The following is a 26,812-nucleotide window of genomic DNA, read 5'->3' on the forward strand; positions in this document are numbered from 1 at the left end:
AACTGGTAAAACACCAACAGAATTGTGTCAATCAGATGTAAGTTATCTGCCCTAGATGATATTGAGACAAAATGTGCTCCCGTGACCGAGTGGTTAGCGTCAAACCTAACATGCTGGGGTCTTGCACTGTGGTCACGCGTATTCTAGACCTTGTCACTCAGAATGCATTCAAGGCGTGTTATTTGGCATAGAAATCTCAACTGAGTACTAATAAAAATGACGCAAGTAATACTACGCTGAGACGTCAAAGTTCCTCTAGGAACGTTAGAGAAGAAGAAGAGAAGATATTAAAACAACTCCACCTGCATCTGTCTACAGAGATCAAGATTTTTGAGCAAACATAAAGGAAAGGAGCGAGAAGATATGCGACGTCATGCGAAGAGTTCTACTACCAGCGAAGGGGATAAAGTACTCATGAAGGAACTAACACCAAGAAACGAATTAACAACAGCATTCTATAAAACCAAATTTATGGTAGTTGATCGGTCAGGGACCGATCTCGGATTGCCAGATTCTGGAAGAACATATCAAAGAAACGTCGCTCACCTGAAGAAGATCGTTAACGTACCTGGAACTTAGGCAGAGGAACGAATAAATGAAAAGGATCCTGAAAAGACAAATCAATAGACAAGGAGGACTTTGCAGGATTTACAGGATTTAGCGCTGACGAAAATGACTTACAACACTGGTTTTGATCCTTTAGTTTACACTGGTAATGAATACTAATGATGTGGTGGATGAACTGCCATACAAATGAAGCATACATTTCTGCATGACTCGAAAACTAATCAATCAAATGAAGCCAAATTCGGCATGTGAAGGTTTTGGGGGCACGGAACGTTTCTATGGTCAATAGACACTCCTCCCCCTCCCTAAGAGGGGGCTGCCATACAAATGAGGCATAAATTTCTCCATAACTCAAGAACTAATCAAGCAAATAGAGCCAAATTTGGCATGCGGAGGTTTTAGGGTGCATTAAATGTTTCTTGGATGGATTGACACTCCTCCCCCTCTCTAAAGAGGGGGAGGGGGCCAGAATAACTCCAGAACTAATCAAGCAAATGGAATCAAACTTGGCATTTCGGATTTTAGGTTTTAGGGATCGATAAACGTTTCTATGGTGGTTCGACACTCCTCCTCCCTCTTTAAGGGGAGGCTACCATGCAAATGAAATACAAATTTCTGCATAACTCGAGAACCAATCAAGCAAATCGAGCCAAATTTAGTTTATCATAGTTTTTGTATCAAACATTTATTCCAAGTAACGGAGAAAAATGTTATTTGTAAGTGGTTGAAAAATCTTGAACGAGAATTATGTCTGAAAATAATTTGATATTATAATGACGAGTTTTGGTAGAAGTACTAGGAATTTTATAGTAAAACGTAATTTTAAAGGGTAGATTAGAAGATCAATCAATGAACAGTTCTGCGATTGTACCCATGGACGATTGCTTAATAAGAAAACGTGAATGTGATAACGAAAAATAAATTTTGGGCGGGACAAAGTTTGCCGGGTCAGCTAGTTTGTTATAAAATAGTAGTAGGCTTTGAGATGAATTGTAAAAAGAACTGTAGATTAATATATAGTTCCGAAAGTGTAGGACGTGTTCAGTGATTGTGAATTGAATAAACCCAAATCTCCGAATCTTATACCTGATCCGAATTGGAATCACCACACCTGGTGTAAATCAACATCAATTTAAACCAGCCCATGTTCCTCTTAGTTAAAAGCCAGATGATTTGAAAGCACCAATCCCAACAAATATGAGCATTGATTTTCCATCTCTGTTAGAAATTCTATGAACCAGTCGAAAGTTCTTCCGAAGTCACTACTTGCATATAAGGAACTTCTGTATAGACATTTGATTCCGACCTGGCAAATGTCTGATTTTTTATGTTGATACTAGCTAACCCGGCAAACTTCGTCCCGCCCAAAATTTATTTTTTGTTATCACATCCACGTTTTCTTACTAAGCCCACGTTCATGGGTACAATCGCAGAACTGTCCATTTATTGATCTTCTCATCGACCCCGTTGAATTTAACTTTTACTATAAAATTCCTAGTATGTCTAACAAAACTCATCATTATAATATCAGATTATTTTGAGACACAATTCTCGTTCAAAATTTTTCAACCACTTACGAATAACATGTTTCTCCGTTGGAATAAATGTTTTATACAGAAAATATGATAGAATAAAGACAGCCTCAAATGGTTAAATTCCTTCCTCGAGTTCTGCTCCTTTTTTTATAGATAGAAGAAGATATAGGAGTGCGTTTCATCACATTAAAATCCATTTCCAGTTTCGAACAAAGATCAATCTCGCTAGCTCGAGTAATGTAGAAATTTGTGTTTCATTTGTTTTTCAAACGAATTTGACGTTGTGTACAAACTAGGTTAGCGTTACGTAACTGAAAGGGGAGGAGGGCTTGTCTTGTGTTACTTATTGTTACAAAGGTGAGAGGAGAGGTCCAAAATCCGCATTTTTAGCGTTACGTAATTTGTCTATCACGCCTTACTGTACGATCCGACTAGACGGTGGAACCAAGAGAAATTATCTTATGCTGAAATGGCGATAGTGTGTAGTTCACCATATCTATCTATATATATATATATATATATATATATATATATATATATATATATATATATATATATATATATATATATATATATATATAAATGTATTTCTGTCTGTCTGTCTGATTCTTTTGGACTCGGAAACTACTGAACCGATCAACATGAAAATTGGTATGTAGGGATTTTTGGGGCCGGGAGATGTTTTCGTGATAGTTTGAGTTTGAGACTCTCTAAGGGGGGGCTGCCATACAAATAAAACACAAAACAAACTTTTACATTAAGGCCGTTTTATATTATCCAGCACGTAGCGTAAACGGCACGTACCGACACCGGCAGACAAATACATGATGTATTCATATCATCAGGCGTGGAGCCGATCTGGCGTGGAGGTAACATCCATACTTCTCACGCTCAAGATCACGAGTTCAATTCTCACTCCCGACATTCTTCCAAAATGGAAGGTAAAAGTGACGAACCAGCCAGAAGCGTTGAAAGTCACTATAATACAGAAAAAAAAAAAATATCATCGGGCATAGCAACTTCTCTGTACGGACCGGCAGAGCACGCGGAGCGGAGAAATGCTACTGGTGATTGAACCGATGTCGTACCGAAGAGCGACGAACGCACCCACACCACGAACGTCGACGTTTGATTTGTATGTATGGTGCTACTCGCCCGTGTAGTTCGTGCCCGGCACCGGCAGAATATTCTTTTCAAGAATTCCTTCATGCATTTGTCTGAAACGTGCTGTGTATGTCCGGAGCCGTTCCGCTATATATACGCATACACATTTGAAACACACGCAGTAATATTTGTCTTGCATGAAACGTGCCGTGCCGGTTACGCTACGTGCCTGATAATATAATATTACCTTTAAGGCCGTTTTATATTATCCAGCACGTAGCGTAAACGGCACGTATCGACACCGGCAGACAAATACACGATGTATTCATATCATCAGGCATGGCAACTTCTCTGTACGGACCGGCAGCGCAGACGGAGCGAAGAAATGCTACTGGTGATTGAACCGATGTCGTAACGAAGAGCGACGAACGCACCCATACCACGAACTTCGACGTTTGATTTGTATGTATGGTGCCACTCGCCCATGTAGTTCGTGCCCGGCACCGGCAAAATATTCTTTTCGAGAATTCCTTCATGCATTTGTCTGAAACGTGCTGTGTATGCCCGGAGCCGTTCCGCTATATGTACGAATACACATTTGAAACACACGCAACAATATTTGTCTTGCATGAAACGTGCCGTGCCGGTTACTCTACGTGCCTGATAATATAATATTACCTTTACTCGGGAATTAATTAAGCAAATGAAACGACGAATGAAAATTTCTACATTACTCGAGCTAGGGAAATTGATCTTTGTTCGAATCTGGAAATGGATTTTAATGTGATGAAACGCACTCCTATATCTTCTTCTATCTATAAAAAAAGGGACGCCGGATGTGTTGATAGGAGCAAAACTCGAGGAAGGAATTTAACCATTTGGGGCTGTCTTTATTCTATCATATTTCCTGTATAAAACATTTATTCCATTTAACGGAGAAACATGTTATTCGCAAGTGGTTGAAAAATTTTGAACGAGAATTGTGTCTCAAAATAATCTGATATTATAATGATGAGTCTTGTTAGAAATACTAGGAATTTTATAGTAAAAGTTAAATTCAACGGGGTCGATGAGAAGATCAATAAATGGACAGTTCTGCGATTGGACCCATGAACGTGCGCTTAGTAAGAAAACGTGGATGTGATAACAAAAATAAATTTTGGGCGGGACGAAGTATGCCGGGTTAGCTAATGAATCTATAAGATAAATTCGGTTACTCGGTTCCAGCTTGAGTGACCTCCAAATCAAAATAAACGGAAAGGACAAAAATCACGATAACCTGAAAAGTAATGCTGGAAGGAAGGAAATTATATGGCGAGAATGGATTCAATTAAATTCTTGCATTTTCATTGCTATTGATAAATGTACTATATTTCACTGTTCTTTAATCCAGTTGCAGTTTTCAAAAATATTGTAATCATTCCGACCTTATTCTGCTTGTGTATGGACGAACGTGCTTTAACAATACGTAATGATACTATTTAAATAGGGAAATAAAGTTGATACATCCACAAATTGAAATGAAAAAAAAAACAATAAAAGTAATTACATTTCTTAGAAGTTGGGTCTCGTATCATTCATCTCAAATAATACTTGAGCAATAGTGCGACTTGCTTCCACATTGTTTATAGCCACTCCGGCAAGATGTGGTTCGTATGCGCGTAGATTCCTACAAAATGATAAACATATTAATATCTTCAATTTCAAGAATTTCTGTAATATGTGTTACCTCCTTGCTGTATTATTGTAGACAACGAGATTTCTTAGAATCAATGCCGATGTTAGTCGAATACTTTTTGTAACGGGTCCTTCAATATCATCCTGAAATGAAACAGTTTTCAACATTTTACTTCGCGATTCATCATTGGTTGTGAATTTATGAAAATACCTGAAACTCTTTTGCGTTCATCCAATCAACTGCATGTCGTTTCATGGCGTGCAAAGCAGCCGGCCCTGCATTGGAAGGCTGTCCGGAACCATGTTGAATCGGTGGCTGAACTGACGATGGACTGCTGGAGCTTTCCGACGCGGTCGACGATGCCGATGATCCGGGAGGGGTCGCAGCTGGCTGTCGAACTAACGTCACAGGATATGCCTGCTGGGGCTGCTGCGTGCCTGCTGTGACGTTCACCAAACGTCGTTGGACCGCAGATTTGAAGGACTGTTTTTTTAAGATGAGATAATTATATAGAAAATTGCCAGTGGATCGAAATTTATTCTTACCTCGCTGGTGCAATGCCGATCGAAGATATGGGTCATCAACGAGAAGCGCTTCCGGGGCAAATTATCGCACAAATTCGGTCCGGGACCCCATTGACAGTAAATATCGGCGGCAGAGTCAACAGTGTCCGGACAATGTACGGCACACGCATGCATGTATACTTCGTTAGCCGAAGCGAACTTCTTTCGTGGACATCCGCGCCAATCGCAAATCCAAGGCCAGCTTAGTTCAACATCTTCGTCGACCACCTTGACCGGGTCCATCGCTGGTATCATTTGAATAGAGCAGTTCGATCCCGCTACGGGAATCGTTGTGGTTGTTGTGGTTGAATTGAATGCATTTGAACTAGCTTGGTTTGAGCTAGGTTGAACTGTGGTTGGCACAGAAGTTGTTGAAGCGACAGAAGTTATTGATTGTATTGTAGAAACTGGCGTAGAACTAAAGGCAATAGAGGACTGGGTGGAAGTTGTAGGCTTCGAAACATTCATAGTAGTTTTTGTGAACATTGACGAAGACACAGGAGGAGTGATAGTTGTCGCCGCTGTTGATTCAACAGCAGTTTGAGATTTGACAGCAGTCATCATTGCTGCTTGGGTTTGGATAGCTGTTTTATGTGTGGGCGTCATCATTTGTGATTGCGTTTGTGGGGATGCGATCTTCTGCTGAAGTACCTGAATCATTTGCTTTTGTGGTGACCCAGTGACTGTTGGTTGTTGTACAATAATAGACTGTTTAGTGACAGTGATCGCTGATGAAGACTGCTGACTCTGTTGCACGGAAACTGGTTGCTTGTGAACAATTACTTGTTGTTGCTGCTGCGTTGACTGTGGCGCAGGTTTTTGCTGTATAACCTTCTGAATGACTTGCTGTCCTGTTGCTGGCTGAATTATTTGCTGTGATATAATATGTGGCTGTAATTGTTGTGTTGGTTGTGATTGAATAACAATTTGCTGCTGTTGCTGCTGTTGTGAAACCGCTTGCGGTTGGATCAGTATCTGTTGAGGTTGTTGAGAATGTACTTGTTGTTGCTGTTGTGGTTGCTGGATGATTTGAATCGTTTGCGATCCACCTTGTTGAATAATTTGCTGTATCTGTTGACTGGTACTGTGTTGATGCTGTCCTATTTGTGTTTGCATAATTTGTGCCGCAGGTTGATTCGACTTCACAATTTGCTGAGTTGGCCCTTCAATGCTAATTGTATTTCCCTGTTGATTTGTAGTGAAATAAATAGGTTTCTTTTCAACAATTTGGCCACTTGAAGACGCCAGCAATGTCTGCCGATTGACAGCTACTGAGCTAGAGGTATTGGTTGTCGAATGGCTAACAATTACCTGATGCGGTACCTGGCGCGGCACTTGAGTCATGATTATCTGTTGCCCTTGCTGGTTAACGAATAATTTTTGGGAAGTTTGTGGCTGGGCTTGCACAATCTGCTGGCCTTGGATTTGAGAAACTGTATTCTGTGTCGGCTGCTGTTGAAGAATAATGATTGTTTTTTGTTGATTTCCATGCTGTGGATTTTGGGTTAGTAGAACCGTCTGCTGGAGTTGAGACTGTGACTGAGGCTGCTGAGCCACTACATAAGTTTGACCTTGTGGGTTTGTTGCTAAAATGTATTGCGTTGGTTGTTGAGAATTTGTTATCACGGTTGGTTGAATTATTGGGGCAGATTTTTGTATCTGAATCGGACTCTGATTGTGTTGCAAAATAACGGGTACCGTTTGATAACCAGTATCTGTTTTGATGGTTGCAGTTGTTTGTGCTGTCAATTGTTGACCACCACTGCCTCCTGGCGATAGCAACATTCCAGATGGATTGTTTGGTGTCATAATAATCTGTCGCTGCATTGGAACTGGCATGGTTATGACTTGTTGTTGAGTGGCTTGTGCTGCTTGTGGTATAATCTTCGGTTGCTCCTTAGTCATTTTCATTTCAACATCTTCCAGTTCTTCCCCTTCCAAAATTGATCCTGCCAGTTCGGCATACAAATCTGCAGCTTTCGGCGTTACTTTAACCTCTTCAGTGCCCATCAAATCCAGTTTCTTGGTTGGTGGTTCAGCAGCATCGATATCGCTTTTACGCTTCACTGTAGTTTCACCAATAGCGAAAACCTGCGGATCGTGTGTCTTTTTGTCTAGCAAATCCGTCAACATTTTATTGGTGGTTATTGGTTTGATAATTGCCCCACCAGCCATTTGGCTGCTAAGTGGCGCTAGCGGAGGCGGATTCATTTGAACTGACTCATTCTCATGAGGGTTGGTAGCCGTTATAACCGTGTTGGTCGGGAGTGTTCCCGGCTTGATTGAGATAGTCGAATTTCCTACTTTTATGTTTGTTAAATTGTTCGGATTGTTCGATGTGACCACAACTGAACTGTTTGGCAACTGTATCGCAGATCCTGTGCCTTTCTGTTTCTGCTTCAAAAGTTGTTGACGTTGTGCAACCTACAAAAATGAAAACAATATCCTATAAAGAACTAATTCGAAATGAATTGTAATGAGCTTTTTCAACTTCATCAAACACACTGTTGGGCCGCTAACAGTGTATACAGTAAAAGCAGTTCACATAGTCTAGCTTCCTAACGAAAAATCAATAACTTTTTTCGTAGTGCTGACACACACAGCGCTTTTTGGTTGATGGGATGTTTTAGAGCAAAATCACTTCGAATGATCGATAGTGTGCTGAGATTTAAAGACGTCGGTGCAATTTTATTCGCAATTTCAAATCCGAGGCTCGATTGTCTGTTTTTGCATCACACGTACACATTGGGCCTTATCCTCGACATCCATAACGGCTGAATAGAGCTAAAGAGCTAAATTTTGCTCGACTCGAATTATATAATTTTCGACAGATTGAAGTGATTATCAAAATGTTGTTTCATTATACTATACTTCTATTTAATGACACTAACGTTTCTAGAGGAACTTCGCCATCTTTTTATTAGTACTTGATAAAGATTTCTATGCCAAATAAAACACCCTCAACATATGACAAATTCAAGAACACGTCTGTACCAGTACTAGTAGAAAAAATGGGGCCCATTATGCCAATCGCTTATGAGCAAGAAGCGCAATCCAAACATTCCGATTAAGTTGAGTTGTGCATGCTTCTTACGACATCGGTGAACAATGAATGGAATTGTATATCTATCGCATCGCCACCCGTGGTGATAATTGGAAACGCGGATTTATGGGGTTTCTCGAACAAACGATTCATATCTTTTATACGACCGGTAGTCCTCTACAGGCACACGCGATGCTCGATGAGGACATGTAAGCAAGGACATGTTTTTGAACGCCAAGTACTTAGAAAAATATACTGCGGTGTACAAGTAAACGGAGTGTGGAGAAAGAGGATGAATTACGAACTAGCACGTAGAGCGAGCACTCAGTATTCAGAATATCGCCCAGGCTGGACGGGACATGTTGTTAGAATGCCGGACATAGATGATATTTGCATCCAATTCGGTAGGGACAACAAGAAAAGGAGCCCAGCGAGTGAGGTTGTTGGACCAGGTGGAGCAAGACTTATCCATTCCGCTCTATCGCATCACCCAGCAATGTGCGAGAGCGATATAAGTGGAATAAGGATATTACAAACGAACAGCATCCGAGCGAAGCCGACATGACAAACACCCACCAACTTTCGATGAATTACAAAACGAGCGCAGAATATTATCAGGCCAGTACTATCCTTACCATCAACGTGAACGTGACGTATTTAGTGAAATATAAAAAATATAAAAAAATATAAATTTGGACTTCAACCACTTCTGTTTTTATTTTATTTCCACAGTTCACTTAGCCGGAACCATCCCGCAGTTAGCCCGGTTTATGCGCTAACAGTTGATATGTAAAATTTTATGAAATAACTCTACATCTTTCACGCAACAATATAATCCCCCAACTCTAGACGGATCCTCACTCAGGACGTTCTGTACACTCCCATTGATCCCGTACATGTTTCTCTGGTTCTCATACTTCGAGCAGACGCACAAGAAATACTCGACGGAGTTGTGAATGCTGCATTTGTATTCAGTCTTTAGCCTGAACAGTAGTTGCTGCTCTCATTGTCTCGGCATCTTCGAAACTGGTGATGGAACCTTTTACACTCCGCAGGAATTGACTTTTTTCAGTGTGCCCGTGTCGAAGTGCCACCTCTCTGTAGGAAATTGTCCCAATTCCAGCCAACCGGGAGGCCGCTTCGCTACCTGCAATACTACTGTGTCTGTGTCGGGACCGTAGCCAGCAACGTAGGTGGCTGGCTACGATGGCAAAATCCAAGAGTTTTCAATAGCCAAATTTCCACGTATTACAGGGTTTTCCATTTCGGGCTTCCGAAAGTATACAGCCCTGCGCTGACAACCGTTTGACATAGCTGTCAACCAAAGCGTCATATCGTTAGTCGGACGGATTTTGGTCGTCATGGACGGCCTACAGAGCACACAATCGCTAATGTAGTGCGTAAATTCGAACAAACTGGATCCGTAGCGGATATTGTGAAACCTGTGCATCATCGTAATGTGCGTTCGGCCGAAAATATTGCTGCTGTTGCTGCCAGTGTGGAGGATGACCCGATTGTTTCGATTCCACGGCGTGCTCAGCAATTGGGCTTGTCAAACACATCATTGTGGCGAATTTTGCATTTGGACTTGCACCTACATCCATATAAAGTCCAATTGGTACAAAAATTAGAGCGTGGTGACAATGGAATGCGTCGGCCATACGTCGATTGGGTGAACGAACAACAGCAGCAAAATGCTGAATTTTCGCATCAAATTTTCTTCAGCGATGAGGCACATTTCGAACTCGGTGGCTATGTGAACACCCAAAATTTCCTTATATGGGGTCAGAAAATCCACACGTGATTGTTGAGAGGCCATTGCATCCACAAAAAGGCACTGTTTGGTGCGCATTATGGTCTGGTGGAGTCATCGGGCCGTATTTCTTTGAAAATGAGGAATGCGAGACGGTAACTGTGAATGGTGAGCGCTATGACCGCATGTTAACCGATTTTTTTTGCCACAAATTGAAGATATGGATACGGATGACATGTGGTTTCAGCAGGACGGCGCCACGTGCCACACAACACGACCGAACATGGTCATATTGCAAACGAAATTTGAGGGACGCATAATTTCGCGTTTTGGTGATGCCAATTGGCCGTGTAGTTCATGCGATTTGAACCGGCTAGACTTTTTTTTGTGGGGTTATGCGAAGGACCGTGTCTATGCTAACTCTCCGCAAATTTATGACCGAGATACCGCCCTATATGTGCCGAAAAGTCATCGAAAATTACCTGTTCCGGATCAAGGTGTGCGAGGAAGCCCTAGGGGGACATTTGAATGATGTTGTATTTTACACATAATGGCATAAACAAAACTTTAATTTGAAATAAAAGTTTAATCGAAATTCGAATTCTAAGTGTGTTTTATTACAATTTACTTTCGGAATTTAAAGTTGGAAAACCCTGTATATTTGTTTCTTCTAGTTATCCGTCAAAATAAATCAAAATTAATACGGGCCCTCTTGTCTCTAACTGTTCTAGAGACGCTCCGTGCTCATTTCATTCTTTACCTTCAAATAGACATCACTGCATATTGAAGTAAATCCCAGACCGAAAAAAGCAGGGAGTAATACATCTGGTATTCTATTTATGTTATGCATGTATCGATGTTTGAGTTCACGGTGGCCGTCCATTAATGGTGTAACTACTTTTTTGCATCAGAAATCAAGTTTTCGTTTCCCTTTATATGAACATTAAAATAAAATTGTGTAAGCGGGCAAGGAGGTACACCCAGGTTTTTTTTACGCGGTCCCAGGTTTTTTTACGCGTAAAAAAAGACCAGTGTAATATCACATCTACCCCCCCCCCACCTCACATTTTTCTCTCATGTTCCCTCTGAGCAAATTACGGTTATCACCTAATCACGATTCTTACGTGGATTTTAGGTGTTGGGTAACGGGGAGCTTTTCGGGCGGTACAACGGGACGGAGTTTTTACGGGCAGCGATTGGTGAATGTCTTTTCCTGTCTACTTAGCTCTGGACGGTCCAACAGTGGTACTGCACGTGCATCGGCAGAAGAGTGTACAAATTACTAGGGAATCTTCTAGCAACAGCAGATGACCTCATTCGTGAGGGAAACCGAACTATAGCTACCAGTAACCAACAAAATTGCAGGAAAAAACTACGGGTTTTCGGAAGCGAGCAACACTTAACTTTTTACTTCCGTTATACATAAGAATACTCCCATTTGATATCTATCATTAGGTGACATGGTTTTTTTTAGCGGATTTTCGAATTAACGCGGTTTTTACGGTTTTTATCCCCCACGTAAAAAAACTGGGTGTACATGTCAGGGTGGAGTAGTAGCGGTGGATTGAAGTCAGGTTGAATGAAGATGCAGATTTGTATTCATTCGTCAAGTGAATTAGAATGACCATTTGCTAAAATTGAATTGACTAGAAATGTGCGTTAAGAGCGAGGATGACTGATGAACTAGTCATGTTGACGGCGAATACCGAAGGAGTCGTACTCGAAGCGAAGCGACTGAGAGAAGAGTCGATTTTTATGTTTCGTCTTCGAAAATGTTGGACACTGCTGCTAGATAATAGGTCGTATGAATAAAAAAAAAGTATTTACTTATTCTGCCCGTTTCCAAGTAAAGTAAACTTTGCTAGTATTTACTTGAATCCGTATGAATAAAAGTTTACTTTACTAATTTGATTTTCGAATTCGAACATAGTTTTTACTTTGTCAAACATCTATCAACTGATTGTTTAGGTTTCGTTTCAAAACGTTTTTTTTTTTTGGACAACGCGTGAAATCGCGATGAAAAAGGAATAGTGTCGACGTCTGGTGGCGACTTTCAATTAGGGACCATAGTTTCCTATCTCGTTAGTGTAATACCTATCATATTAGAAGACACGAAGCCAGTTTTCAAATGTTAAAATTTGAATGAAAATGTTCACATCATGTTATTTAATCACTTAAAACACTTTTTTTCCGACTTTTATTTAACCCTTTGTCTATACATTTCCAACATCATTACTGAAACTTTTCATTATAATATAAAGTTGTCTTCAAAAACAATATTCGTACAAGATTTTTTCACCACTTGCAAACAAAAGTGTTTTTCATTTAAACAGAATGCCAAATTGCTACGTAAAGGTTATTTTTCATTCATAATTTAAATTTTAAAAACGTGTTCATTCCGCCTGAAAATCAATCAATTTTTTTACGCTCCCCCAAACTAGTAAACGAAGCACAATGCCATCAATGCGGATCGTTAACTTGTTTAACTTCAAGCGCAAGATAGCAGCATTAAACATAAATCGGATATGACATCAAAACGAATGATAGTGTTTTCAGATCCAAAGTATGCTCATGAGCATACTTGATAATAACGAAGTAAATACTTCATGAATGCTGTTTTATTCATACGAAATCAGCTAAACATCCATTTTTGAAAAGTAAATAACTTTGTTGTTTCTTTTATTCATACCAAACGTAGTAAAAACTTAATCTCACTGCTCGACTGCTCGAATGAAGTAAAGTAAAGGTGAATTTTGTTTTTATTCATACGGCCTAATATCTGAAATAATGAGAATAATAATGAAAGGCATGTTCTCCCTCCCTCGCACCGTGACCAGACTGAGCCATTTTTGTTCTGGAATGATAGAGCCAGCTAGTCTGGTTTATACTCAAGTAAAAATGGCACAGATCGCGTATCGTACAAACGCAGTTTCAGCATGCTTAAATTGATTAAAAATTATCTGCGTTCTAAAACGAACCAAAACCGACTCAATGGCTTGGCAATTCTGTCGATCGAGAAAGAATCGCTAGCAGACCTTGATTTAGACACAATTGTGGACCATTTTGCTTCAGCTCAAATACGCAAGGTGAAGATTTGACTAGAGAAAAGTGAGTAGTTTTCTCAAAATAAAATAAAAAATGGTATTTTCTCGTAATTTCGATAGAATTGCGTACAAAAAGATAGCTCCATCACCGGCGCGCGCTCGTCACAACCACACGCTCTCGCTGAATTTATTTCCTTCTTATTCTCTTCCCAACAAAGCATAGTGACATTCACCCTTACCACGTACGAGTATATAGTTCTACCATCTCAATTTTCTGACCGTTTCTGTTGGTACGTTTTGGTACCCTACCCGAGTGGAAGTTGAACTGCCGATAATCCAATTTTCTGTTTTTGGAGAGAAAGTTTATCAGACGTCTGTATGCCATCCTGTCCAGAATCTTGGATTTACAGAAGGTCAAAGAAGAACTGGTGCCCACTCTCTGTCGCCGGATGAGCTCGAGTCCTGAGATTTGGAACAATCCCGAAAATTACTCCCCGAGCGTGTTTGCTCTATCTGATGGATCCCTGAGGATAGTGCCATCCATTCGCATTTTTCTCATTAAGTTCGTTCACCCTTATGTGCTGCATCAACTGTCGACCGCAATGTGTGTCATTCCTTGCTGAATAACTTGCTTTCTTCTTATGAAGTTATCAATATTTAGATAATAATAAGAATGTCTCAAAGCTTGCATTTTCTGGTAAGAAATCCGCAAAATACCTAAATGATGGGTGAAGATAGAGCTGCAGATGCAGCATGATTTGATTAATTTATCCTTTAATTTCTTAAACAGGCTAATGTGACTATTTTTAGAAGAATGGGACGAATATTATTCTCACATCCAAAATATTGGTCCAAGAAAAATCCTTATTACCTTTTTAACAAGGTCTAATAGAATTTGAATATTCTGAACTCTATACATAACAGAAGTAAACTTACCAATAACCAATAACGAGATCCTAAAGAGCATATAGTCGTAACATAGAACTATTTCATATATTAGTGGTCACAATATAATATATTGTAATGATTAATTTAGCCTGTAGCCCGTAAGGTAGTTCACCCCCTCATGGTGCGGACTGAGTGGCACTAAATGGACTACAATCAACTCCGAGCGACTGTTCACTATAGATGTGCGACTCAAGCAGCGTCTGTCTGGCTGAATACGAAATGCTTTTCCCCCGAAGCTATAGCTAAGATGTCAAACCAGTCGCGGAGGACAGGGTCCTTGGGCTAATCCATTGCACCCGAAATCAACAATCTATTACGGAAACCCAAGTTAGAACAATGCGGACTGATTTAACTGCAACGACTTTGACCATGAAACACCGGGCACGAATAGGAACATGGAATGTTTTGACCCTGGCGCAGTAGGGTAAGCTGGCCCAATTAGTAAGCGAGGCGAGACGCATGAAGCTGGGGCTAAGTGAAGTCCGTTGGCCGAACACCGGCTACCTTCGGGACAGGTACTACTGTACTCTGGCATACGTGGTGACAACACTCCACACCACTGTGGAATTGGATCAGTGTGCGGGCCCACGCGGCACTCTTGAAGTGGGAGTCTATAAGCAACAGGATGATCGGAACCAGATTCAGAACACGGATGCGAAGCCCTACTACGCTGCCGAGTCACAGGAGAAGCAGAGCTACTACAGCCAGCTAAATGCCGTCGTAGACGGATGGGCGAATTCAACTCGAAGATAGGTTCTGACATCATAGACTTTGAGCGCGTCATGGTACGCCACGGTCTAGGATAGATGAGAGAACTTGCGACCCGAGCCGAGGATGTTCCTGCTGGGGGCAGAGTCAAGGACCAGTGGACCGCCGTCAATAAAGCCTTCATCGCAACCAACGAGAATAATCTGGGTGAACTGCGCACCCGGAGGGAAGTATGGATCTCGGAGGACACCTGGAAGAAGATAGACGATAGAAGGGACACCAAAGCCGCGATAGAGCGATAAAGAACCAGCACAGGAACAGATGCAGCTCGTCGTCGGTATCGCTCCCTCGACCTGGATGTAAAGCGCTCGTGTCGACGGGACAAGCGATCGTGAGCTGAATTTCTTCCTAACAAGGGGGAGAGAGCCGCTACAACCGGTAACTTCCGCCTCCTCTATGATGTTTTACTATACCTAAACGGAGCAAGGATGAGTACCAAGATGCCTGTGAAAGACAGCAGTCGAGATTTAGAGCTGGTAGAGCTGGTAGAGCCTGTAAGGACCACATTGCTACGCTGCGCATCATTATCGAGCAGATTAATGTATTACAAGAGTCCCTTTATCTGGTGCTCATCGATTATGAGAAAGCTTTCGACCGCCTCTACCACGATGTTCGCGCCACGCGCAGCGAGCGCAAAACGTGTTCTGACATGTCAGGACGATATAAATTGAAACCTCCATTTGTCTACAATACACATTTTCCGATCATCACCCGAAGCAATTATTGTCTATTCCATTCCATCGCATCACCTAGTCACGTGCGAGAGCGAGATGAATGTAGCAGCAACATAACAACGAACAGCACCCGATCGAGCCGAGCGAAGCCGACAGGACAAAAACCCCACCAACTTTCTGACAAATGCAAAGGGAACGCAGAACAGATCATCCATCTTTGCCAGTTTTTTCCTTACCATCAACGTAGAAGTGACTTACCAAGTGATGCGTAATTAGTGAAATAAAGAGAAAATTTGGACTATAACCTCTTGTGTTTTTAACTTCCACAGTGTGCTTAGCCAGAACCATTCCAACCGCAGTTAGCCCGGTTTATGCGCTAACATTTGGTCCACCAGTGCTGAAGGCTCTAAAACAGTGCCGATAATTACAGAGAGTGCGGATGATTCTGCAAGTTTTAAAGGTTTTGCTGAATGGGAGGTTGCTATTGATTCTGGCAGCCAAAGGCTATTATCGTCTCTATTTCGTCAACGTGACCAAGTGAATCAGAAGATTGTCCGTGTTCAGAATGCGCTTATGGCTGCAGGGAACCAAGTCAGTTTGGCGCAGCTGAAAACGTTCACTAAAAATATCGATGCGGCATACTCGGAGTTCAGCGGTTTCCACAGCAAGGTAATGGCTATTATTCCCGATGAAGCGATTGATATTCAAGAAGAAATCTACAGTGATTTTGAGAACCGTTTCAATTTAGTGTCAACCACTATCGAGGAGCTTCTGCAAGCTCATGTCACAGATCCAGGTGGTCTGCAGAACCCCACAGGTAGGAATCAGCCTCCAGTGATAATTCATCAACAAGCACTCCGTGTTCCCTTGCCAACATTTGATGGCCAATACCGAAATTGGCCTAAATTCAAGGCTATGTTTCAGGATCTTATGAGTACCTCCACCGAATCAAATGCTATAAAGTTGTACCATTTGGAAAAGGCTCTGATTGGTGATGCCAGTGGTGTCATCGATGCGTCCACCATCAGAGATAATAATTACGAGCATGCGTGGCGCATTCTAGAAAATAGATTCGATAACAAACGCCTCATAGTAGATACACATATCCAGAGTATCAAGAATCTCAATCATATGACCAGGAAATCATCCAAAGAATTGCGAGATCTCATCGACGAATGTACGCGTCATGTCGAAGGTCTGCGCTTCATGGGTCAGGAACTTCTCGGTATCTCAGAACTTCTTGTTGTTAATATTTTGACTTCCGCACTAGATAGAGATACGCGTGAAAGCTGGGAGAAAACTTTAAACAAAGAAGAACTGCCCAACTATAAAAATACAATTGGTTTCCTGCAAAATCATTATTTAATTTTGGAAAGATGTGAAGCTACATCTTTCGTACCCATCGATAAGCCGATGCAGCAGAAATTTTCGATGCCGTTAAAGGACATAAGATCATCCAACGCAGCTACATCGCCATCTGGAGTCGCATGTGATTTGTGCTCTGAAATACATCTCAATTATAAGTGTCCAGTACTTAGAAAAATGAGTATCCATGAGAGAATTGCAAAGGTAAAATCGATATATGCTTGCTATAATTGTCTGCGCAAAGGCCATCGTGTTCATGCATGTTCATCCGAACGAACGTGCAGCAAATGTTCCAAAAAACACCATACCTTACTTCACCTGAACCAATTCACTACTCCACCCCTTACTGTGCACCAACCGATCTCATATCCTGAAAATATCGATATATCACTAGAACCGGAATCACAGTTCAACCAAGTAAATACTTCTTGTTTCAGCATCTCGAAGGTGACAAAGCAAGCTTTACTTCTGACGGCTACTGTAAACATTCTCGACAGATATGGTAACCCCCATATGCATAGAGCATTACTGGATTCTGGTTCGCAGGTCAACTTCCTGACCGAATCTGTAGCGAGAACTCTTGATCTAACTATGCATCCTACCAATATTCCTGTTGTTGGTATCGGGGGCTCCAAAACTGTCATTAATAAAAGGACATGTGTAACAGTTAAATCTAACTACAGCAACTTAAAAAAAGTGATGGAATGTCTTATTGCAGCTCGTGTGACTGGATCAGTGCCATCTGCAAGGATCGATGTTACCAACTGGGGTATTCCATCTGGATTGCAACTGGCTGATCCAAGCTTCGATACTCCCGATGGAATAGACTTATTAATTGGAGCTGAATTTTTCTTCGATGTAATAATGCAGGGAAAATTTCGCCTTCGTGATGATCTACCATTACTACAAGAGACTGTGTTTGGATGGGTGGTCACAGGTGCCTACAACAACAGCCAGCAACAACCTGAAATACATTCGAACGTAGTAACTGAAGATCTTGAAAATCAAGAAGTTGAAGAGCACTTCCAGCGAACACATCGTGAAACCGGGAAATTCGTTGTGCACCTTCCATTCAGAGAAACTGTAAGCGATCCAAGCAGCAACCGAGCTCTAACGGAAGTGAAAGATCGAGAACCCTACACTACATTCGATGAATCTTCTGTGTATCGATCAGTTCGAACGCTCGGAATATTGTGGGATCCCATTCCTGATAGCTTCTGGTTTGAAGTTCCTAATGCCCGTGATGTCCGTTATGACAAGCTTGTCACTAACAGGTACATTTTGTCAAAAATCGCTAGATTGTTTGATCCGTTAGGACTTGTTTCCTCTATACTGGTCCTTGCTGAAACACTGATGCAGCACATATGGACCTCCAAAATTGATTGGGAAGACAAATTTGATACTAACTTGCTTCGAGAATGGATTATGTTTCGAGACTCATTTCCGGAGATTAATGAACTCCACATGCCTACATGCATAGTTGAACGAAACTCCACTCGTATAGGGTTTGCCGATGCTTCGAATGAGGTATATGAGTCAATAACTCCAGCCCATCTTCATCCTAAAAAACCGTTGGGACCAGTACCTAGACCTTCTTATTTAGACATCCAATCAAATCGGTTATCTCGTTGGCAATATCTCATCCTGTTACGGGACCATTCTTGGAAGCGATGGTCCACGGAATATTCCTCCAAACTACAAACTCGTGTAAAATGCTTGAAGAAACGTCCACACATACAGCCGAGCATGATAGTCATCATAGCTGAAAACAACACACGTGTCCAAACATAGATGTTGGGAAAAATCATAGCTGTATACCCAGATAATGAAACAGTAGTTGAAGTAGCAGATGTAAAAACTGCATCCGGAGTGTTTCGCCGTGTAACAAGCAAATTATTTCATCTTTCTATTCTGGACAACGAGTAATTACAAATAAATGAAGAGAAGGACTAGTCACATTTCGCCCCGGGAGAATGTTCGCGCCACGCGCAGCGAGCGCAAAACGTGTTCTGACATGTCAGGACGATATAAATTGAAACCTCCATTTATCTACAATACACATTTTCCGATCATCACCCGAAGCAATTATTGTCTATTCCATTCCATCGCATCACCTAGTCACGTGCGAGAGCGAGATGAATGTAGCAGCAACATAACAACGAACAGCACCCGATCGAGCCGAGCGAAGCCGACAGGACAAAAACCCCACCAACTTTCTGACAAATGCAAAGGGAACGCAGAACAGATCATCCATCTTTGCCAGTTTTTTCCTTACCATCAACGTGGAAGTGACTTACCAAGTGATGCGTAATTAGTGAAATAAAGAGAAAATTTGGACTATAACCTCTTGTGTTTTTAACTTCCACAGTGTGCTTAGCCAGAACCATTCCAACCGCAGTTAGCCCGGTTTATGCGCTAACACACGATAACCTCTGAAAAGCCCTGAGACGCAAGGGAGTTCTCGATGAATTAGTCAACCTAGTATCACAAACGAGATGAGAAGTGTACCCAAATTTGACCTGGACACGGGTCAAGGCGGAAGCTGCAGACCGCTCAGGTTTATAGCTTCTAACAAAGGAAGGAAGGTATTGTATTATAGAGACTTTAAACTTTTGCAGTTCATTCGTCTCTAGCCTTGAGAAAGGCCCTTTGAAAACTCTACTCTACTTTACTCCAGCGCTACCACCTCCGCCCTCTTGCCTTGAGAAAGGCACTCGATCCCTCGCCATCCAGCCCGTCCAGCAACGATGTTGTCCAGTCGGTGTCCACACAAAGAATCTGAGCTTCTAACAAAGGTAAGTAAGTAATGATTAATGCATCAATCACATAATATTCAATGATCTTTTTTCAACTGCAAGGGTAATTCTTCCAAGCCATGAACCTCTGGCTTTCTTGTCGTTATTTCAACGCAATGAGTTCCATGGAGAGAGAAAAATCGAGTGTTTTTTAATTGTTAATCGCTGAAATACTGCAAAACCAACAATTGACAATGTCAATTTGTGCAAATTGCTGCGTAGGTTGTAAAAACTTATTTGAGAAAGCTTCACAAAACCATGCCATGTTTTAGTAACAATTCAAATTTCAATCAATTTAAGTAGTTAGTAAAAAAATCCATTCGTTATTTACTTCTACAGTTTGAATTTGAACACTCGAAAACGACACACACACTCATGCACACAAGGATTCTCTAAGTAAAAATGTTATTTTTTGTTTATCTCTAAGTAAGAGTTACCTGATGCACATTAACATTCGATGCAATCAAACAATTGCTAGTAGAAGAGGTAGAAGGGTTGATGCTAGTGTTGCTAGTGGTAGTAGACGAAAAACTACTGGTTGACGGAACGACGATGCTGCCGGTGGTGCTGATAGCAGCCGATTCGCTACTACTCGTCACCGTTGTTACCTTGTTGGCGAGCAGGCTCTTGATCAACGCTGACGGATTCGTCGTAGTTGAAGAGATTGTACCCGATTGGTTCATAATCGTCGTAGTGCCCGTTGTTTGCTGCGAAGGTACTGGTGATGCAGCTACAGACCCCAAGGGTTGGGGTGAGATAGTTGTTTGATTGACAACAATGATGTTGCCTTTTTGTTCACCCGAGCTAGACGTCAAAACCTGCTGCAGTATTTGGGCTTGTTGATTTTGCTGGAAAATAGAAAAATTCGATAATGTTCAAATCAAAACTTACAAAATCGCATCTAGGAATAATATATAAACATAAAATGTAATAATGTAGCTGGCTCAACCATAGACTTGAAATTTGACAGTACACATATGCATTAATCTCATAAATCATAATTTCACTACATGGTCATAGAGATGCAAACAGAAAACGGTGAACTCCTCTATTGGTAACAGAAGATAGATTTCAACAAAAGTGACAAATAATTCTTTCGTAACACCAATCTATAATGGTTAATTACCACAGTTTTGCCTCCGACTTGGCTCGTTATAATCTGTTTGCAAGATCCGCTCGTGAGAGAGGTTGCGCCAATTCCACCACCGACTAATTGAAGGGGATTTTTATGGAGCAACGGTTTGGTTGGCTGTACCTTAGATTGTTGCTGTTGATAATTAGATGCAAGAATCGACGAATCAGATATTTTTGGAATTATTTATTTGGTTAGATGATATAACAATACGTGAAGCGTGAGAACTTTTCTTACCATAGGCTTTGTGCTCGCAGTTGTTAGATTTGAATTACTATTACTAAGGGATGTTTTCGGAGGCGGTTTATTATCTAGGGATGTTTGCTGGTTAAGTTTTGATGGATCAGTTTTCGATATCAAATTTGTTTTGCTTTCGCCTTGTTGCGTTGACCTTGGTTGTTTGCTGATAGTAAGATTACCAGTGGTGTTTTCTACTGATGCATTCTGGTGAAAACAATTGCGTAATGCAGAAGTTTGTGTAAGAACGAGGAAATAGATGAGATTTAGAACGATTAATTATTTGTGAATCTTGTTTGAATTTATGTGAAATATTTTGGAATATTCCCGGAAATCTTTATATAAAACCTAATGACAGGAAGAAAAAACGAAAAATTTGGAAAAATTAAATACTTAAACGCACCTTGCGTTTCGCAGAAGTAAGGAGACAAATGTGTTTGTGAGTAGCACAAGCTCCCTTGTTACTGCCCTTTCCAAGAAGTTTCCAACGTCAGCTAGGGGTAGTGGGGACAAATTGGTTATGGGGGGCAAAGTGGTCACCTGCTTGTTTGGTAGTATAACTATTGACTATAGATGCCGTATTGACAATCACATTATGTTTGAATAATTTAATGACTTTTGAGTCACCCTGTACTTCAGTAGAGCTGTCGCATGTCAAAATATAAATAAAAACAGAAATTACTTTCTCGGTAGCAATTCGGTCGTAGTTCTAACCTCATGGTATCTAAGGAATTTCTCGTGAAATTTAGTTTTTTCAATCCGGTATATTCACAAAATCATCAGTTTGGATCACTGTTCACATATGATAGGATAGGTGACCAGATATTTTGTTTGATCTCAGCGATTAATCAGCATAGAAATCACTTTGGGGTCAAAGTGATCGTAGGTGAATAACTACTTACAATGTTCTGTTTACTAAAGCTGATAAACCTCATCACATTTTGCTCTTGAAGAGGTTTCTTTTGTGGCTTTGGCCCTAGGAAAATATGCCACTACAACTAAATCAAGCCTCATTATGCGGAACGTTATGTGTTTCTTACTACATTTTCGTACGCATGAGAATGGTCAATAGACCAAGCTTATTTCATATATCAAGTATGATTTGAACAAATTTGAACGACAAAACGCATAAATCTAACCCATTTAGCTTGATATGTTAGAGTGACCACTTTGCCCCCACTAGGTGACCATTTTACCTCCAAGCAAAATAAATGTTCGATTTCTCATCTTTTTCCTAATGAAGAAAAATGTACTATTTTAATTTTTTATAGTAAAAGCCGTTTGCTATCTTGAACAACAATGAGTTGAACTATAATATTCTTCGAAGAACGCGAATTGAAGCGGTATGTGGACGCCGAAAATGAGCTTATTACTTAGGGTGACCACTATGCCCCCCCCCCTTCTCCTATTTGGTCGTTATCGATTGCAGACAGAGTATAAGCGAGCGAAAACCTTCCCAATCTGGCACACGCGTGGAGACATTGTTGCAATACCCACATTAGAATAGGCTGGTCGCGCCTCGTCAGCTATTATTCCATATTAATTGTCTTCAATGCACAATGGTTGCGCGCATTTTGATGGAAATTTTCATCTTGACAGTTGTTTTCTAGACAAAAACGGTATTCGACAAAGTTGTTGCATAGGATAGAGCGCTAATTTTTTTGTTGTCAAAAATAGGATGACCAAAATTTTCGATGAAATAAAAAAAATACTTTCTTTTCTTTATAGATATACTAAATATAGTTCGGCAATGTTGTTTTAAGCAACTTTGTGGAACAACACTTTTCTATCTATTAAAATAACCAATATAGCGCTTTTTTCTAAGTTGCGTTAGGGTCACTATGAAATAACTGATTTTTTGTTCTAACTTTTATATTCTAAATTCTAAATGCAAACTGTCTTCAGGAGACTTCTAGAACTTATTAAAACAAACATTTTTCGATGCAGAACTTGTCAATATCTCAACTCTACTAAAAGTTATTGATATTTGTTCTCCAAAAATACTCCCTCTTCATTCGTTTATCGTTCTTCCTGGGGCCAACATAAAACATATTTATTGGCCGCATTTGAAAGAGCATATTTGACTCTACATAATGTGAGATTTTCAAAACTATGTTATTTTTTGTATTTGAGTAATCTCAAATTGAAATCATGACTTTTTGAAATGACATTGACATTGACATTTTGTCATTGAGTAGGATTCAGATATTGTTGATATGCATCGCAAAATGTTTGGCTTGGTAAGCTCTAAAGTCGTTCGAAGACATTTTTGATGTAGCATTTGAAATATGAAAGTTAAACCAAAAAAACCGTTTTCCATGGTTGCCCGAATGCAACTTAGAGAAAAAGTGCTAAATCAGTTATATTAAAAGAAACACTTTCTTGTTCTATAAAATTTATTAAAATAAATGTGGCTACAACATTGTCGAACTATGAGTAACCCTAACTATAGAGATAAGAAAGTTAGATTTTTGATTTCACCAAAAATTTTGGTCGCCCTATTTTTGACAACATTGAAATGAGCGCTCCATCACACAGAACTCCCTATTTTTTAAAGGTGTAACTTATTTCAATTCGATGCCTAGGCACATTAAAAGAGCAACCACATTAGTGGATTTTAAACGACAGTGTATTTCACATATAAAAAATGTAATATAAATGGTTAAATTGTAATGAACGAAGTTGTTTTCAACGAATTGTGTTTGTGTATGTGTATGAAAGAATGAACTGCCATCTTCGTCCCAATGATAATGAAGGATTTTTTGTATGTTTATAGAAATGAAAAGAGAAAAAAAATAGAAAGTAGTCTACATAAGTTTGAGCACGCGCGCGATAATGCAGCCATGAGAAATCTGAATTGTGATAACGATTGGAACATGGTAGAGTTTGTTCTTATTGTGGAATTGGATATGTTAGTTTCGTTAAAAAAAAAGTACAACTATGATTGGGGTTCGTTTAAGATCGAGGGAACGAGACTGTTGTCAAGTAAAGAAGGCTCAATAGCTATTTCTGAAGGATCAAGCAGACAACCGTCAGAATGAAGGGATAGGCTACAACCTGAAATTCATCCAACGGGTCAAATGTTCGATTAATCTGAAGAGTTAATAGTCTGACAATTTTGGCAGTCAGGTTACAGTGAACTCAGAAGATGCTATGGGATAGCTTGACGGGACAGCAAGCGTTTCTTCTTGAGATTTGACTGAACTGAAAGATTTGCTGTGACTTCTTACAAACATGTCCGAAGAAACTTATGAATAGACGAAGCTAAGTGAAATACCGATATCACAAAGAGGTGATTTCATATCTGCAAATTAAATCAGTTCGTTTTTATTTGTAAAACTTGTTATGAATTAATTAATTATCAACTAGATAATCGACCAACTCAAACCTATGTAGGGGAATGAGGCGGGACCTTCATTATTATTAATTAATAATAATTAATAATTATTAATTAATAATTAATTCATGTTTTCAACATTAAATTACTCAAATACAAAAAATAACATAGTTTTGAAAATACCACATTATGTAGAGTCAAATATGCTCTTTCTAATGCCGCCAATAAACATTTTTTATGTTTGCCCCAGAAAGAAAGACAAACAAATGATGAGATTTTGAGAAATCAATAACTTTGAGTAAAGTTGAAATACTGACATGTTCTGCATCGAAAAATGTTTGTCGTTGTAATCTCTAAAAGTTTTCTGAAAACAGTTTGCACGTAGAATTTGAAATATAGAAGTTAGAGTAGAAAAACATTTTTTAATTGTGACCCTAACACAACTTAGAAAAATTATAGGAGGTTGTGTTCAAGACACGACCGTATTGTTGACGTAGAACTACGCTGTAGTTTAATTCAAGTCGCTTGTTTATAACTGCGGATATTATTTTATAATTATGAAATAATGGAAATATATTATGAAAATATGAAATAATCGTTCTACCAGTTTGGTCGCCCTGAATTTTTTTTTTATATTGTGGAATCATTTGACGATAATTGTTTGTTGATTCATTCTTGTGCTCGCAGAACAATACATGCTCGAAATAAGCGCAGCTTTCATCCTCAGTGGAGAAAGTTTTGCTACTGGCAAGCGAAACCAAATCACATACAAAAATCCAGAACGACATTTACGGTCTTGATGACTAAATAACCGAAATAAACTCTATCTGCACGCGAACCCAAGTAAATTAATCACTTATAACTTTTTGAATAACTTGGTACTCCCCAAATATTTTTTTGGTGCACAACCTCAACGCCTGTTTCACCATAGCGTCAGTTCAATGCATTGATGCAATGTCAAAGGCACCAACGAAGCCTTTATGATGACAGAAAACAAACAATGTTAACTGCTTGGACAAAAGCTGAATATTTGCCTCAGCAGAGATTCATTACTAATACCCTAGCGTAAATAATTCTCTCCCGCTATCTCCCCTCCTCGTTTATATTTATTATTACAAATGTGGTTTCGAATCGAAGATGCACTATTTTTACGTACGGGTAATGAAGCACGCACATACGCACACAACTATCTATATATCGATGGCTTGAAGCATCTAAATATACAAACACTTATCTCCGTTGTGCGCTCTTCTCAAATCACCAAATCACTGACAAAATTCCAGAACATTTATTTTCTTGGTGAGCTTGAAGATTCCCCACACAATTGTGTAGCTCAATACATTAATGCAATTGCGTCAGTTCAATGCAACGATTGCAATGCTAGAGACATCAGCGAGTGAGTAATTTGTAAGTAACGAAGTAAACGAAGACATGTGATGACACGAAACAAGGAAGAACAAGCGATATTCATTGCTTTGAATACAGAACGATACCTTCCTTCCTTGCTTGAGACTTCAAACTTCTTCAGTTCATTCGTCTCTAACCTTCAAAAATGCCCTTGGAAAACTTTACTTTATCCATCATATTACTCTTCCACCCCCATTGCCTTGAGAAACGCATTCGACCCCTCGCCGTACAGCTCGCCCAGCAACGATGTTGTTCAGTCATTTTCTCACGAAGAATGAAATTTTTCCTCTGTGAGATCCACTGTTTATACTCTAGGCAAATATTCTCCTTCGTTCTTCTTCTTTTCCTTTGTTCATGGAGACCTTACATCTTATGATTTCCGCTTCGTTGTTCGTCGAAAAGTTGCTCGTTATTGACAGCTCTGTTCGGGAAAGCACTCAAATGGACATAACAAATGTATGAGGAAATAGGAATGTAAACCGCCAGAATCCGTTCACGACAAAAATAGTTATTAACGTTAACTTTATTTCATAAAAACGTGACCTGTTTCGTGATTTTTCACCCTCAATGAAAGACGTAGTTGTATGTCAAAAAAAACTTTTTGTTATGTTATATTCCTTAAGAAAATAACCCAAACCCTAATGATTCCATTCGTGATCAACATTCGATTTCCTTTTTTCACTTTCACTTTCATAACTTGCGCAGATCATAAAATCAACTCTTTGCTCCTGTCAATAAGCCCCTACTGGCACCTTAAAACAAACAAAACAAAACATGAGAATGGGAATTAACTGACACAGTCCCTATGTAGAGCGATAAAATACATATCAAAGATACAAAAAAAGACCGATTACTTCATTTT

At 40.0% G+C, this 26,812-nt stretch overlaps 1 protein-coding gene across 6 annotated transcripts in view; it reads right to left on the reverse strand.

Moving 5' to 3' along the window:
• Positions 1 to 4,549: 4,549 nt before the first annotated feature.
• LOC129765512 (AT-rich interactive domain-containing protein 2) overlaps positions 4,550 to 26,812 on the reverse strand; it is a 31,120-nt gene continuing 8,857 nt past the window's right edge. Inside the window, exons 3-10 of one of the 6 annotated variants that reach the window (XM_055765904.1) lie at positions 21,207 to 21,413; positions 20,964 to 21,104; positions 20,275 to 20,685; positions 6,759 to 7,871; positions 5,430 to 6,632; positions 5,095 to 5,367; positions 4,936 to 5,027; positions 4,550 to 4,875 (exon numbers count right to left, since the gene is read on the reverse strand). In XM_055765904.1, coding sequence (XP_055621879.1) covers positions 4,761 to 4,875; positions 4,936 to 5,027; positions 5,095 to 5,367; positions 5,430 to 6,632; positions 6,759 to 7,871; positions 20,275 to 20,685; positions 20,964 to 21,104; positions 21,207 to 21,413 — 3,555 coding nt within the window. In that variant the 3' untranslated portion in view covers positions 4,550 to 4,760. Of the gene's footprint in view, positions 4,876 to 4,935; positions 5,028 to 5,094; positions 5,368 to 5,429; positions 7,872 to 20,274; positions 20,686 to 20,963; positions 21,105 to 21,206; positions 21,414 to 26,812 lie in introns of all 6 variants that reach the window. The other 5 variants (XM_055765903.1, XM_055765905.1, XM_055765902.1 and 2 more) reach the window with 5 other exon arrangements.

This window comes from Toxorhynchites rutilus, chromosome 2 (assembly GCF_029784135.1).
Source record: "Toxorhynchites rutilus septentrionalis strain SRP chromosome 2, ASM2978413v1, whole genome shotgun sequence".
NCBI lineage: Eukaryota > Metazoa > Arthropoda > Insecta > Diptera > Culicidae > Toxorhynchites > Toxorhynchites rutilus.